General features: G+C 41.7%; 1 protein-coding gene across 5 annotated transcripts in view; it reads right to left on the bottom strand.

Moving 5' to 3' along the window:
- Positions 1–16,881, bottom strand: part of Trpc4 (transient receptor potential cation channel subfamily C member 4) — a 176,981-nt gene that overhangs the window by 31,500 nt on the left and 128,600 nt on the right. For all 5 annotated transcript variants that reach the window (XM_028873358.2, XM_028873357.2, XM_028873360.2 and 2 more), the window contains one exon: positions 13,980–14,119. In XM_028873358.2, coding sequence (XP_028729191.1) covers positions 13,980–14,119 — 140 coding nt within the window. The remainder of the gene's footprint in view (positions 1–13,979; positions 14,120–16,881) is intronic.

Below are 16,881 nucleotides of genomic sequence, written 5' to 3'. Positions count from 1 at the left end.
TTCTGCCCTTATATAAGCCTCCACACTGGATTCAGAGTCTAGTAGGGCTGGTAGCAGTGAGGAAGTGATGCTTTACAGACATTGTCACACCACACAGTCAGGGCTTTTTCAGGAAACATTGCAGCTATTTGGGTTTAATGGTGTAATGGCAAACTACCATTAAAAGTTACAAAGGCTCCTGGGGGACCCACAAATATCTCCCCTGGAGCCACAGGCTTCCATTCTCCGGATAATAAACCCAGGGACCTTGTTCTGCAGAGAATATTTATTTACTTAAGAAAGTTAAGGTCTTTCTCTCCCCAGGGGAAAAGATGGGCAGCCAGCTCAGCTGCATCCCGTAAATTCTGAGATTCATAATTTCCGATTTCCTTTCTTATTGTAGAAATCCCTTGTGCGCAGGGCACATCTGGCTCTCATCACATGCACACACCCCAACTGGGGAATTGGAACCTGGGGACTGAGGCTCAGATCACAGTGTAAATCATTAATTTGTCTGTTTTCTGATGCAGACACCTTGGTTCCTGTCAGAGAACAGAGACACGAACAGCGAGTAATTAGTGCTTTTAGCTTATTCTTTTCAGCTGTAGTTGAAGCCTGCCATGCACAGGCACAATTTCTTAGGCTTCTAAAGAGGCCACCGAGCCAGGCATAGCCGTACACACCTGTATTCCCAGCCCCTAAGACTCAAGAGAGGATTGTGTGAGTTAGAGGGCAGCATAAGTTATATGAGTTCAAAGTTAGCCCGGGCTGCACACTAAGATAAAGTAAGTAAATAAGCCATTGTTTCAAGAAGCAATTAAGAAGCTTTGCAAACCACAATGTTCTTTAAACCTCTAGAGAACAAAGTATTTGGCCACTGATGTATTTTCTAAACCTATTGTTGGATATTAACATGTTAATCTGGAAATTTGATTTTGGTCCCAGGTCCTCCTCCTGGCCCACCTCCATCCCCTTGGGTCTGGGCTTCCTGGTGCTGTGAATCCAGGATCCCCCTAGTTCGTCCTTGTCACCCAACTCAGCCACTCCTCCAAGCACACCTCCATTCTTTTTGTGACTCCCCAACAACCTGGAGAGACCTTACAGCCACCACTCTTGGCTGGGGCTCAAGAAGGCCACCCCTATTTTCCCTCATCTGTTTTTTTTTTTTTCCCTAGGGAACCCGTACTCCAGCCTCCTCACAACCACCTCCATCCTCTTCAGATGCTCTGTCATTCCTAGCAGCCCCAGGGTACCTCTAGTTCTGCCTCCACCTCCCTTAGTGGAGGTAGGCCTGTGGTAGTTTGAACGAGGATGCCTCCGATAGGCTCCTAAATTTGAATCACCAGGGAGTGGCATTATTTGAAAGGATTAGGAGATGCAAGTGTGTATCACTGGGGGTAGGCTTTGAGGTTTTAAAAGCCCAAGCCAGGCCCAGAGTCTCTCTCTCTCTCAGCCAGCCAGCTGATCAGGATGTAGCTCTTTGCTACTTCTCCAGCACCATTTCTGCCTGAATGCCACCATGCTTCCCACTGTCATGATAAAGGACTAAACCTCTGAAACTGTAAACAAGCCCTCAGTGAAATGCTTTCTTTTATGAGTTGCTGTGGTCATGGTGCCGCTTCACAGCAATAGAACACTGACTAAGACAGGACCCAAGTCACATAAGAGACCTCTAGAGTCAGTCCCCCTCCCCACCTCTAGCACACCACCCACCCTACCCACTGCATCATCCATTACACCCATCAGTACTGCTTGGAGTCTGAAACCAGGGTTCTAACCAGAACTTCAGATCTTGGAGCAATCAGAGTCTGAACCCTAAGACACAGAATGGCCCTAATACTGGAAAACAAGCATCATTCTTCTGGTTCACCACCTGTCAAAGTGGGGTAACAGCAACCAAAGAACTGAACACACACCCAACAAAGGAGAGACCAGACAGCTACACCAAGACACACTACAAACACCATAACTCCGGATGTCTAGTTCCCAGCACAAAAGTGCAACCATCAGCAGCCAAGGCAGTCTGCTTCCACCATATTCTCCTGTGACACCATATTCCCCAGGATCAGTTCAGCTCAATCATAAGACAAGGACTTCAAAACAGCAATTATGAGGATGTTTAAGAATCTGAAAAAGGATATGAATAAAGGCCTCAATGAAGACTGCAAAAATACAATTGAATGAAATAATGAAAACAATTTGACAAAGAAATAGAAATTACTAAAGAGAAGATAAACTGAAATTTAAAAATTTAACTTTTTCTTTTGCTCAGTTATAACAAAATTAATAATAAAAAATTTAATGTCATTTTTTTCTATTACAAAATATAGAGAACAGCTGAGTGTGGGGGGCCAAACTTTAGCTGTTATACCTCCACTGCAACCCCTATGCCTAAGGCTCAGGAAACATCTTGGAAGAGAGAGTGGAAGGACTGTAAGAGCCAGCAGACAGGACACCTGCTGTGAGGCAGTGTCTTCTAGACATGACCGGGACGCTGCACCAATATTTCAACAATATAGTCACCTAAACAAGACCTGCACAATGACAACACCAGCTGACCCACCAGTGTAGATGGGGGAAATCTCATAATGCCCCACCCCCAGATGAAGAGCTACAGGCAGTGAACGGCTGCTGAGACAGGAATAATCAGTCTTCTCCAGAGAGAAGCCCGCAGCAGGTTATCCAATCCAAACATATGAGCGATACTAAATGGACTCAGTAGGGTGTGTGTGAGAGAGAGAAAGAGAGTATGGGAAGACACAGGAGGAGTTGGAGCAGGGAGAAGGAGGGTAGAAATGTATGAAATAAATATGTAAACAAAAATTTAAAAATAATTAAATTACCCACTTTTCATGTTTTGAACTCCACCCCTGGGCTAGGTTGTACCAAGGCCTTGAAAGTTCCTCTATCTCACCTGCTCTTTAGTTACAAGCTTGCTTTCCCAGCTTCTTCTCATCCACTAGTTCCCTCCAGGTACCTCTCACACTATCAGCTTTAGGGCTGACCCCAACTCCCCATCTCTAGCCTAGACTTCCCACCTTCTAGTCCTATTTTATACTCTACTGTCATATTGACTTTTCCCACTTGGATATCTCAAATTTAGACAGAAAACAGGATGCATCACCTTTCTGTCCCTCCACTGATGCCCCCTGACCTGAGGGAATGGCACAACCATAGCCAAAACTCAAGTTACAAACAACATCCAATACCAAGCATACTACCTGCTCATCTCTCTCATTCTACCTCAGAACAGTTTCCCCCTCTTTCCTCTATTATCACAATGACATGTCCTAACTGCTTTGCCTTGTACCATAGCTCCTCATTGATTTGTTGCTAAATTATCTTCTAAAGGAGAAAATTGGCCATGCCATGTATTAATATTCTCATGATGGCATTTTCCTGGAGATGACATTTTTGATTTCTTAAGAGCTCACAGAGGAAGCCTGTATCTTGCATTATTTGTCTGTAGTCTAGTACTCAATGCCCTAACTCAAACCTACCGCACTTGTGATTCCCTAGATTTTTAGTTTCGCCACATTCTTCCCAAAATGCTGTTCATGTATGCTTAGCCTTTTCCTATAAATTAATGTAAATTCTAAAAATTTAGACTTTTCATCTGCTACTCATCCATGAAACCTACTTAAAGATGCTTAAGTTCTGTCTTTAAGGTACTCACTTATGATGAAAGGAGAAACCACCACGTGAAACCACCATTGTGAAACAGACAGACACTAATCAAGAAATGCCTATTGTTACCTTAGAAGGAGATTAAGGGGACATTAGGATCCCAAAGGCCCAAGATGGTAGCCCAGTGCTGTAGACTAGCCTGTGGAGGAAGAACAGCAGGTGTTTGGAACACCTCCCACCTTTCTGAGACCCTCATGGATATTTCCCCACCCCATCAAGTCATTGTTTTCACTACACTCCTACTGTGATGCAGTTTTGCCTAAAGCCTCCTTTTCTGCTGAGGCCAATCCTTCTAAGAGAACTCCTCTTTTCTGTAGACATAAGCAGCCATGTGTTGTGGGGTTCCCAGTGTCTCCTGAATGGAGCATTGTCTTCTGAAGTTCTTTGCTTTTGAAGCTCTAAAATCACAAGAGAAGAGTCAGACATGTTTAAGGACACAGAAGATATGGAAGGTGAATCATTTGTAGAAAGGCGGGCTTCTGGATATAGCTGAGGGTTTAAGAACAGTGAGAGGAGCCTGAGTAGGTTGGACCCAAGTCATGAAGACCTTGGCAGGAGTGTTAAGAGCTGATGATGGAGTGAATCATAATATTGGATCATACGTTCCTAGACTATAAGAAAATATGCTACTTCATCTTCACACCCTTTATAAGCTGATGCATATTCATGAAAGCCAAACTGTAAATAAAAACGAGTTAAACTTTTAGGTAGATGTATTATGAAAGTGGCTGTTGCCATAGTTGGATCTTGAATGTCCTCCTAAGGCTCATTTGCTAAAGCTATGACCTCCAGTTTGGTGCTAATGGGAGATGAGAAAACCTTAGGGAGATGCCCTAGGAGGGGATTAGGGGACCATGGTCCCTTCCTCATTCCTCTCTGTCCCACTTATAGGTGGCTAGTTGGCTCCATCATGTACTTCCTAACATATTACAGAATACCAAGTAACCATGGACAACCACCTTCAGTCTGTGAACCAAAGAAGACCTTTTCTCTTTGTAAGTTGATTGTCTGGGGTATTTGATACAGTAATGCAACGTGACTAGCCCATTTGTCACATGATGCTACAGGAAAAGTATTAATTTTAATGACTATTTTACAAGATGAAAATGTTTCCCTTCGTGCTAATAAAGTAGAAAAGACAAGAGAATGGCATAAGAATTTCTTCCCTAGCACATAATTCTAGAACAAATAAGTCGTATTCAATTGTCTATAATAGCTCCTTGCTGAAAAACTGAAGAATATCACAGAAAACACTATATCTGTGGAGTTGACTCTGGTGTGTAATCACTCATAAGACAGAAGCAACAGTCTTTGTCCACCTGCTAACTGATCAGAGGGAGATTCAATGGAGTCATACAGTCAAAGCTGTTTATCAAAATGATGTAGAAAACTACCATGGCTATGAAAACAATTGCTTGTATAAAATTGTTCATATTAATTTTGATTGTCAAAAATACATGTTACCCAGTCAAGAGTTATATTTAATCATATCTGTCAAATGATTGAAGCTAAACTTGAGAGACAAGCTTTGCATATAGAAATGGGGTGAAAAGTAGTACTAAATCAGTCTCAATGAAGCCAAAATATGATTTAAAATTGTGTTCTGGAGATCAACAAACTCTTGTGTATTAGAAGAAAAAGTTAAAAACAGCCATCCCATGAGGTATAAAATCCAGCAAAGCATGCAAGGAAGCACAATCAAAGCTCACATTCAAAGAGAAAAGTGAAGCCCTGTACATGTGTATGCCCTGTCCATGAACACTGTAACACTTTACATGTACATGCTGCTTTGTTTATGTCAACCTGACACAAATGAAAGACACTGACAAATGAAAGGACCAAGCAGATGCCATAACAGGCTGCTCAGTGTTCTCTCAGAGATCAGACCTCAATTTCAGTTTCCTGAGACTTGAGCAAGCAGTTTCTGAGAGGGCCATGAACAAAAGACACAGTCCTTGCAGTAGCTCCCTTTCTGCATGTATTCTGGCCACTCAAGGTTTAGCCAATTGACCCCTCACCAACTTAGAGCTATGTGCATGAGTCAAGGACAGACCCTGGGCCACTGAGTCAGCCCCCACAGTCAGTAGTACATGCTAGGCCAGCCAGCCTCCATGGCAGCTCAAAGACAAAGCCTGGGAATTGTCCAGGCCTGCTCAAAAATGATAACTGTAAGCCCCAAACAGTAAATTCAAAGGTTTCATACCTTACCCAATCATATGATGCAAAGGCTTGTGCCACCCTGCTTGTGGTTTTTCCTTTTAAAAACCCCTCATTCTGAGCGCTCAGGGCCATTGTCCTCCACCTGCTGTGTCGGAGTGTTGGACACGGACCAAGCCCGGGTTTGCATGTTATCAATAAACCCCTGTGTGTTTTGTACCAGATATTTTGCTTGGGGTGTCTTGTGACATAGGCAACACAAACAGGCAAATAGGGGCATCAGTTGACGAATTTCCTTCATTAGAGTGGCCTTTAGGCCAGTCTTTGGGGGCATAGTCTTGACTAATGATGGACATAGGGTGGTGCAGTCCACTGTGGGCAGTGCCACCTCTGTGCTGGTGGTCCTGGGTTGTGTGAGAAAACAACCCAAACAAGCTCTGGAAGTAAGTCAGTAAGCAGCATTCCTTCTTTGCTTCAGTTCCCGACTCCAGGTTCCTGCCTGGACTTCCTTTCATGATGGACTGTAAGCTGTGAGAGGAGATAAACCCTTTCCTTCCCAAGTCACTTTTGGTAGTGTTTATCATAGGAACAGAGACCAAACTAGAGCATTATACAAAGTCAGAGTAAATACTTAATTTTTATGTGAGCTCCTCACATTGAGTTTGATGATTATTGCTATTTATCAGAAAAGGCATTTGAGATAATAAGTAGCTTGTTTCAAGCAGCATAAGTTGGAAGTGGTACATAAGCTGTAATCACATCATGAATAGTCTTGGTTTCAAAGGCTGTGCCGTCATTTGGATCTGCACTGTTCCTCCAAGGACAACAGGTGTTGGTAACATTGGGGGATTGCAGAGTCTGTGGAAGATGGGTCTACAAGAGTCTACACTGGGAACATGTCCTAAAAGGGAAATAGAGCTCTCTCTCTCCTATCCCTCTCTCTCTCCCCTCTCTTTTCATACCCTCCCATATAAAGGCTTAACTCACCTACATAAATGCACACAATAAACACTCGAATTCTTACATGTGAAAACCACCTGCATCAAAAGTAGCATCATAATAATGTGAGTGAAAATTATTTATCTTACTTGAAATGTTTTTGATGGTAATCGAATTTAAAGAGCTCTTTGTTGATTCAGTCTTCAAAGTGTCTTCCTTCAGCTACAACAAACTCCGCAACAAGAACCAAGTAACTCAGTTTCTAAAGTGGGTCAATGATCTGAATGGACATTTCTCAGAAGACAAAACACAGTCGGTGAGTACATGAAACAAGGTCCAGTGTCACAAAACATCACAAGAATGTAAATTAAAATGAAGAGAAGATGCCATTTCTCTAAGACAGAATAGTTATTAAATAGGTCAAAAGATAATTTGTGATAAATATGCATGCAAAAGGAAACTCTTAAGACTGCTGGTGGGAATGAAAACAAGTACATCTATTAGGCAGCACAAATATCTAAGGAACCTCACTGAACTAAAACAGAATACCTCAAAGATTCAGATCAGCCAGTTTTAGAATAGGAAATGGTGTCAAAATGTCTGTGGGAGGCCTGCTCCCACATTTTACTGGGTTCCTATGAGGAGGAAAAAGGCATAAGAATTTGTAGATAGAAATATAGTGGGGAGAGAAACAGATGGAAACAAGGATAGCTTTGGGAGGACCTGGATCAAAATCCACTGGCCCTTATGTCTCTTCAAATGAGATTTTTATAACAATGCCAAGGGATGAGGCAAAAGACCTCCCCTTTTGCTAGACCAAAGCATACTGCACAAGCCAAGTGCGGACCCTTCCAAACACCTGGTAACCATGCACAGGGTCAAACCATCCCTTATGCAGCCCTCCTGGGTAAAGAAAGCTCAGATCTTACCAGGAAACCTCTGTGGGCTCCCACAGGTTCCTCCTCTTAATATTTTAAAGGGTCCCTCAGGCCCCTCAGATAGGCTGTGCCTGTCTTTCTTAGGTCATCCTTCTTTACTAATCTTCCTTACTTGTCATGGAGATACACTTTCCATCAAGCATACTCTGGCTTAGGTTGGAAGCTATCAAGAAGGAAGTTGCCGATCTTTGACTACCAGCCCCTGGCAGGAGTGGGCACAGAGCTTAACTCAGCTTTGACTCAGGTCCCTGCTAAGAGCTTGCAAATAGTTGAAACAACCACAGTGATCCCTAGGCTGCCACACCTCCACTAAAGGAATAGAGGATGATCAAGATGGAATGTTTTTTTTGAATGGGTCTTAAGATGTCTATAACAGCTTTAGCTGTGCCAAACCCTTGTTTGAAATCACTAAACTCTTGATGCAAACTGCATCAAATAAAGTGCATCAAACTTAAAGATTCCCTTAGTATCAATAAATCATGGTTCATTAATATCAACATAATTCTAGTATGAACATTATTATACATATTTACAACTATCACAATATCACTCTACCTATTTATTCTTTTTACAAACTTATATTCAAAAAGAAACTCTACAGGACTACCTTGTAAACTTTAGCAAACATCTAAAACAATTTCTTAACACAACTATTTACATTTTCTTCTAATAAGACAGAGTACATGAATTGAAAATCACCACAGTTAAAATTGCAGGTGAACTCAAAACTGCTTCATTTCTGAAGTTCACAGTCAGTTTTGGATAACATCCTTAAAGGTCCCCTGACAGCTGACACCAGAGCCTAATCCATCAGTGGCTCTAGAGTTGTTGAATCCGATTCCTTCCAGCCTGGGATTTGGTGAGTGCTGCTGCTAGGGAGCTGCAACACTGGGGACAATGTCACTCCCCCAGATTCACCTTTCCCGCTGGGCCCTTTCAGCCATTCTGGAACTGGCAGAAGCTCACCCAGTGGTAGATGGTTACCAGTCAGGGCTGTCCCTTCACACAAACTCACTGCAGCTCCTGGAGTGCCACAATTCAAACAAGGGGCTGTTGAAATGTCACTCCTAGCTACAGCAGCACTTTATGGCAGTTTTTCCTAAAAACCTTGCCTCAGGACCAGGGTGGAATTACCATACTGAGCTGCTGCAAAGCTCTTAGAAAAACTTCCTGCGCAGCTATTAGGAACCATCTTTCTTAAAGGAACCTGCATTGAAACCGAAGCGGTGTGGCTCTGGGTTCCGTGTCATTCCAGCTTTTCTGGAGAGACGTCAGCAGCTATGGTGTTATTAGAGCTGACATTTCTTTGTTCCACACACCTCACCAAACTCAGGCAGCCAGCAAGCTTCATTTGGTAACTGAGGGTGCAATTTTCCCCCTTCTTAGTTGTTTTGAAGTTGCTTTTTAAGATTACCATGAGCACTTTTAATGATGCCAATGTCTCTCTCTTGCATTTCAAGCACAACCCAGGTTTCTTATTTGCCCATAAGTTTTTTTCCACACCTGAAGCAATTTTCTGGTGTTCGAGACACTTTCCCTTGCTTTCTCAATATGGCTTGTTGACAAATGGCACTAGCAGTTTAATTGCCTCTTGACAGGCAAGGTTTCCTGGGACATAGGCTAAGCTTTCTAAGAGCACCTGAAAAAGCTGCAGTTTGAAGCTGAAAAAGCAGAATTTGGGGGCAGTGCAGTACCAGCAGTATTTCCCTTGGGGATTTTCCTGCTCTTTCTGAGCTTTTCTCCCGGCCTGTTTATACTGCCACACTGTTACAAATTGTATTTCACAAGTTGCATTTCATTATGCCATCATAATGCTGTTATGAACTACATTTCCCAAGCTGCCTTTCTGGGTTCAGGAGAAAACCCAGTTGTAACCAGTTCATTCACAGGGTCTGTCAAGATCAAGCTTTTGTTCTTTTGCCACAGGAGGTTTTTCGTACTTTCTAAGCTCACATTAGGGCACAGATGCACCTCCCTAATCAGACTCTTCACCTGGCACTGTCCCTGGAGTGGGTCATGTCCATCCGCATGCATTCAAACCAGAGCAGCAAAAAACCCTTTGGGACTCCGCTCCCCTTCCTCACGGTGTCAGTGAATAGAGTACCTGAAATAGCTTTTTCAGACAGATTTTTCCCCCTGGATAAACCCTCTTTTTCCCGGATTGTCCCCTCCTCCAGGATGTCCCCTCCCCTGGTGCTGCAGCACCATCATGGCTCAGGCCCTACACTAAGTGTCACACTCTTCTCCCACAGCTGGCCCCAGCCAAGTGTCCCGCAGCAGCTGTGCCTCCTCTGCACCTCTGCGCGCACGCTCAGTCCTTAGCTGCTTTTCTGAGACCGGCTTGAAGGGGAGACAGGACAAGCAGTGCTAACCGTGAGGGTCGAGAGATTGCTAAGTTTTTCCCCAAGACTTCTGTTCCCTAATTTCAGCTTCATGGCCAAGAAGGAACTAACCCTAATCAAATGGTGTTACCAGCAAGCGTTTTTATCCAGTGGCACTGGAACAGAGGGTTTTATCTCACCCAAATCTGCCTCAGGGAAACGTTTTGCCCCCTGCCGCTCAGGACTCAGATTTAAGCTGTCCACAGGCGGAAAGCTTCCACAGGAATCTTTTTCTGCCCATTTTCCTCATAGTATTTTTGCATAACCTCGATTCTTCTCCAGGAGTCTGCCTTCAGAGTGCCAAGAACACAGCTCCTCTGTCCTGTTGCTTTTCTACTTCGCCGTAAGTTTTTTCCTACACTATGTTCCTGTATTATACTTTATATTTTTTCCTAATTTTAACAGATAGAAATTAAGAGAGGGGGAAAGAAAGAAACCTAGACAGAGAGACACTCTCTACAGCCTAACCATTTCTATACTGCTTTATATTTACAGTTATAGCTCCCGAAGAATAAAATACCAGCACCTTTAACTTTCACTACAAAACTGGACATATCCAACCGCTTCCACAGGTTCTTTCCTACCCTTCCTTAACTTCCTCTGCACTCAAGTCCCTAGTTCTGGTACCATCTGTGGGAGACCCACCCCCAGCTCCCACCTTTTGCAGGGTTCCTATGAGGAGGAAAAAGGCATAAGGAATTTGTAGATAGAAATACAGTGTGGAGAGAAACAGACAGAAACACAGGATAGCTTTGGGAGGACCTGGATCAAAATCCACTAGGCCCTGGTGTCTCTTCAAAAGGGCTTTTTATAACAATGCCAGAGGGTGAGGCAAAGGACCTCCCCCTTGCTAGATCAAAGCATACCACACAGCCCAAGTGCAGACCTTTCCAAATGCCTGGTAACCAGGCATAGGGTCAATCCATCCCCTTATACAGCCCTGCTGGGTAAAGCAAACTCAGAACTCACTAGGAAACCTCTGTGGACTCCCACAAATATCAAAGCAGTATATTTGTTAATCTGACTCCTAATAACCTATTGTTACACCCATAGATGAATGTACATCTCAGGCCTCATCAGAGAAGCTCATCTTTGCAGAGATACAAGGTATAGAGAGTGACTGGAATTCCTGACCCTGAATGAGAGCTCTATATCACACTCCTCCTCCTCAAGGTTCAGGGACCGCTGTGGCAGAAGGCACAGAAAGACTGTGTGAGCAAGAGGTGGTAGGTGACAAAAATGGAACAGTGTTTTCTAAAGGCAGGCTATTTGTACTTACGAGCTCACAGTGCTTGTGACAACATGCACAAACTCAAGTCAGACAAATCCCACCATGCAGAGGGGAGATGGGTATGAAATCCCATCCCTAGCTGAGGAGATAGTGGAAATTTACAGCTGCTAGGAGAGGGATGGTCAGTTGTCTTTTAGGTTGTGGTCCCTGATTAATCAGTCCTGTTATAGTGGAAGGCCATACACCTAAGAGTATATGGGCAACACATATTAGGAAAAAGAGAGGACACAAAGTTGGGTTGGTGAGGAAGTGGGTGGAGCTGGAAGGAACTGGGGGAGGGAATGAATAGGATCAAAACACAAAATTCTCAAAGAGCTGATAAAAATGAGAAACACTATCTGTACCTGTACTCTTATGGCAGCATTGTTTATGACTGACAATGCCAGAGTCAATTCATTGCCTTACTTATTAGAGAACGGATAGATAAATAAAATGCAGCACACATAAAACAGGATATGAATCAGCCATGAAATGGAGTCATCTTATTTACAGAACATGCTGGAACCATGGATTTCTGCTAAGCGCAATGAGCCAGACACAGAGAGGTCTGCAATGCCCTATTCCCTTTTATGCGCTGAGGCTAAACACCACTCTGAAGGTCGAACAACACCAAAGACCAGAGGAGGCAAGAAAACAGTAGAGGGTAACTGACATATGTAAGAGCAGGAATTAAAGAAGAGATCATGAATTTGCAATTGGGTAGGGGACACAGAAGGAGTTGGAAGGGGGAGAGAGACAGGGTGGGCATGATGTAAATGCAGTAAGCATGTATGAAATTCTAAAAAAAAAATTAAAATTAAGAAAAGATAGAAGAGGAGCTGGTGGAGATTAATAATGAAAAAAAAATTTCTTTTCTAATCCTGTACTGAAAGGCTTAACTCTTAGAACTACTGTAATACCAAAAGCAAGATATGAGATATTTATCTCTTTAGTTTTAACCATATATACTTTTTATTTAAAGTTGTTATATAAATCATATGAGTGTTATTGTAGTTTTTAATGACAAACACACACACATATATATACAAACATTGCATACACACATAATTTATATACATAGAAGAACCTGAAGAGAAGTCTTTGAAGGCTCTAAACACAAAGAAATAATAAAGAGATATAGGCAGTAATTACCCTGATCTGGTCAGTACATAGTCTAGACATGTGTTAAAATATTATACCACATCCCATAAGCATGTACAAATGTGATGCCAACAAAGATTAAAAAAAAAAAAATCTGAAGCAGTAACAACAAGATGCCAGGCTTAATTTAACCTCTTCAAATACAAATTCAGATCCTCCCATGACAGAACCAACTTAAAATCCTGGCATAGCGAAGAGGCCTCAAAGCTTTCCTGGTGATTTTTATGTACCTAGAAGTGTGGACATGTCAGAGTACAACTAGAGTCACATAACCCTGGGATTTTGTGAGATAATGGGACCAACTACATGTGTCAGTACCGGGTGGACCCGAACTGACTCTGCAGGTCCATCTCAGGACCTGAACCACAGAGGACCGCACTACTAAGGGCAGACTGACAGTCACCTGCACCATAAGTCACCTCACCTTACAGTAAGTGACTGTCATTTGCTGTCCTAACCACTGTTTGAGGTCATTGCCATTAATGCACAGAGGGAAAATTAGAAAATTATGTTCCTATTCTCAAGGGAGTTTGCTTTCCATAAAACTGATAGAAATTGTGTTTCTTTGGCATTTTGGTGAATATTGGCAACATTTTAATTGACCAAGATCTAGCGGTAAGGTTCCCAAATTTGGGCAATTTTGTTCCTATAATACATGAGTGTTCACAGAGAATTAGAGCATTGTTTAGAACTATATTAAGTAAGAACTTTCATGTGTGTATTTTTTTTAGTTTGGATCATAAATTGCATGCATTATTCATGTGGCACCAATCAGATTCTTTCCCCCAAAAAACCAATTCACTAATCATTTTGTAACAAATTATATTTTAAAGGTGGCAAAAAGGAAGAGACAAAATGAAAGCAGCAAAAGGGAAAATACAATACTTGAGTCAGAACCAGGTCCCTCAAAGCACAAACATGACCTCCGTTGTCACGGCAGAACTAATGCTGTATGTAAATTATGTAGCTGGGAAGGACAAATCCTGCAGCTGATTTCAGACCGACAGGGTCGTGATGGATGGTACAAGGACAGAGAATTTCTAATTTGCTCCAACCACATCAAGCTATTAGTTCAAGTTGAAATAATCCTATCAATGCTTTCAAATATTCTGATTTGCCAATGAAAATTTGTCTACTTGTTATAGCTTGTAAAAATAGATTTGGGTTGGCAAGTTTTAAGTGGTGTTTGAAGTAGAATTTTGTTGGAATGAGAAAGGACTGGAGTTAGAAGGGCTATTTCATTTGAGGCAGCCATCTCCGTTTGCAGAAAGGTGATGACGGTGGCAGCTTAGAAGTGCCTATAACAGCAATTAGAGGACATGCATTGTTTCTGAACCTCGGCCCTATAAATAAAATAACAACTAGTAGACACCACATAAAAGGGTCTCTTATTAAAACCAATAGCAACTGAAGATGCATCTTTAAGGATTAGGTGGGCGCATTATCAGCAACATAAGGAGCATTTACCTTCACAAACGCGACGATCTTCAAGGAGATCGTCGCCAGGTACAGGGAGTTCATCACAAAGTCCATCAGGTTCCACCAGTCGTGGATGTAATCCTGAAGTCCACCGTCCCACATCTGTTTAATTTCTCCCCATATAAAACCTGCAATTACAAAGATGTTCACTGTAAGTGTGGCTTTCAATCAAATCACTAACAAAGGAGATAGGCCCTGGAGTTACCACAGGTATTGAAGCCATGAGAGACGGTGCGATTATGTTAGACCCAGTAACTCTTTTATAGATAATAGTGGGTCTCGAACAACTTTTAAGACTGAGGACACTAAGCTAACTCTTGAAGATTTTTTTAGCTCACCATTTAATTTGTTCATTTGATACATTACATTTTAAAAGTGTGATGTTTGGGGCTGTAGAGATAGACCAGCCGTTAAGAGCACTTACTGCTTTTGCAAGAGGATCCACCTGGGGGCTCACAACAACCATTTTTTTCTCCATGTTTTTTCTTTTCTGTTTAAGATGAAAATATATAATTCGCAATTTCTCCCTTCCCTTTTCTCTACCCAGACCTTCCCATATATCCCTCTTTGCTCTTTCAAATTCACAACCTCTTAATTCATTAATTATTGTTACATGAATATATGTACATGTGTATATATATATATATATATATATATATTATATATATATATATATATATATATATATATTCCTAAATATAACCTGCTCAACCTATATAATGTTACTTGTCCATGTGTTTTCAGGGCTAACTATTTGGTATTGGACAACCAATAGGTGTGCACTTCCTTGGGAAAGACTATTTCTCCCTTTCCCAGCATTCCTTAGGTGACTGTAATTATTTGTGTAGGGCCACACGGGCCTTTCTCTGTCTACTTTAGTATAAAAATTGGTGCCATCATTGTTTAGCTCATTTGTCCTTTTACCCACAGATAATTTTAGCCCTCAGCCCTCATCAAAGAAACTTCTCTTTGAAACAAGTGAAGCCATTACAGAAAGCCACAATCAAAACTCAGAGTTGTGGAGCCCAATTCCAAAAAATACATCTAGAAAACACCCGACACATCAGGGAACATCACAAAAGATGCATAGAAAGATTGTAAGATCCAGAGGATTAAGGGGTTTGCTGTGAGGCTGTGTCTCCAGGCAATCAGAAGCTACACCTGTAAAATCTTGCAAATATGTTTCTCCAGTTCTCAGGGAATCCACTGCCCCCTTCTTGCCTCTGAGGGAATTGCAGGCACATGGTGCACTTAAACACATGCACACAAAATGCTCATCCATAAGGTAAAAGAAGTAATAATAATAGTCTTTTGAAAAGTGTAGGTTTTTAATTTCTCTGTAACTACATTTTTTTCATGGGAATGTCATAGAATGTTCTTGTAAGCATGGTTTGGACTATATTTTTCTCCAAAGTCAAATCACTTTAAAAGTTGATGGAAAATAGTTTATCTGGAAAAACACAACAAATGCTTTACTTTAGTAAAATGATCAAGGTATCTTACTTTGATTCTTCTGGCAACTGGTGCTTTCAGAGGTCTACTTTCAATCTCAGAGAAGGGATGCCTACATCATTCATGTCAATTTACTAAGCACCATAGGCATACCATACTAAGCAATAACTTCAGTACCAGTATGAATTATCTTCCCTTTTCTAGCAGAAAATATTGCATTATGTAATTCTCCGGAGTATTTATAAAGTATTTATATAGGTCATTATTTTATCTCCATAATCTTGTTAAAATAATTAATAACTATTTTTAGAACCTAATGAGAGCTTTCAAATGATCTTGCACTATGAAATTTTAAAGAGATAAATTCATTTATTATAACTACATTCATCAAAATAAATGAGACTCCTGAATAATAATGATAGACAGAAATGCCACATGTAAAATACCAAGTTTGATAGCTGCTGAGAACACAGGAATTTGAAAAGATTATAATTGGTTTTTACTAAATGCAAGAAAAAGTCAGATTAACTATAAATACCATAACTTGTCACATCTTCTCAAGAAATGTAAGAAATGAAGAGGAGTAAATACTTCGCAGTGGTAGATTGGGTCTGTAATTCCAGGGACCCCATGGCAAGATGAGAGTCAGAGATCGAGTCCTCAGAAGATCACAGGTCAGCTTTTCTGGAGTATGAAGCCCCATGGCAACAAACAATAAGAGAGACCCTGCCTCAGAAATAAGGTAGAAAGTAGGAACTGACACCCGTGTGTGTTCTCCAATTCTCCCACTCATGTTCAAGAGGGAGATTATACTTGGAGCCAGAACACGTGATGGTTACTTGTGTGGGAAAGACACAGACCTGGTCCAGTCATCTCTCATATAAGGAGCAAAATGCTTAACCTGAGGAAGAGGCAAGACATAGTCTTGGGCATCAGGTTTATAAGAACACCCAGTGTAGTGAATGATATCACTGGGTGGAGAACAGGAAATCACCCCATCTATGACCTGCAAAGTCTGAATGCCGTAGCACAAAGGACATCATCACAGACCTCTCCATCCCGAGGGCTCATGCAGAGGCCCCATTGTGACTCTGGATTAGAACAACAGGGTCTTTCTGCCCCCAGTGTCAGCATGACATCCTAACTAGATTACCCTCTGAGACCTTCTTTATGAATAGATAGATCTCTTGAGCTGTCAGGTAGGGTTGGGACCATTGCTGACACCTTTGAAGAAAACAGAAACACAGAACTGAAAAAGATGCAGTTCATACACTGGATTTCAGAGCTGGTGAGAAACTTAGAATTTTTCTCATATAATGAGGAAAAAAACTTGGCACACATGATGACACTTTCCTCTTGCACACTGAAGGTATTTCTTCCTGATACTCTGGGCAGGTTCTTGGGATCCTGTCCATCACCACAGCTAACATGGAAAACT

Source organism: Peromyscus leucopus, chromosome 6 (assembly GCF_004664715.2).
Source record: "Peromyscus leucopus breed LL Stock chromosome 6, UCI_PerLeu_2.1, whole genome shotgun sequence".
NCBI classification, from domain to species: Eukaryota; Metazoa; Chordata; class Mammalia; order Rodentia; family Cricetidae; genus Peromyscus; species Peromyscus leucopus.
The sequence above is the reverse complement of the archived record's forward strand: the minus strand, read 5'-3'. Positions and strand labels throughout refer to the sequence as shown.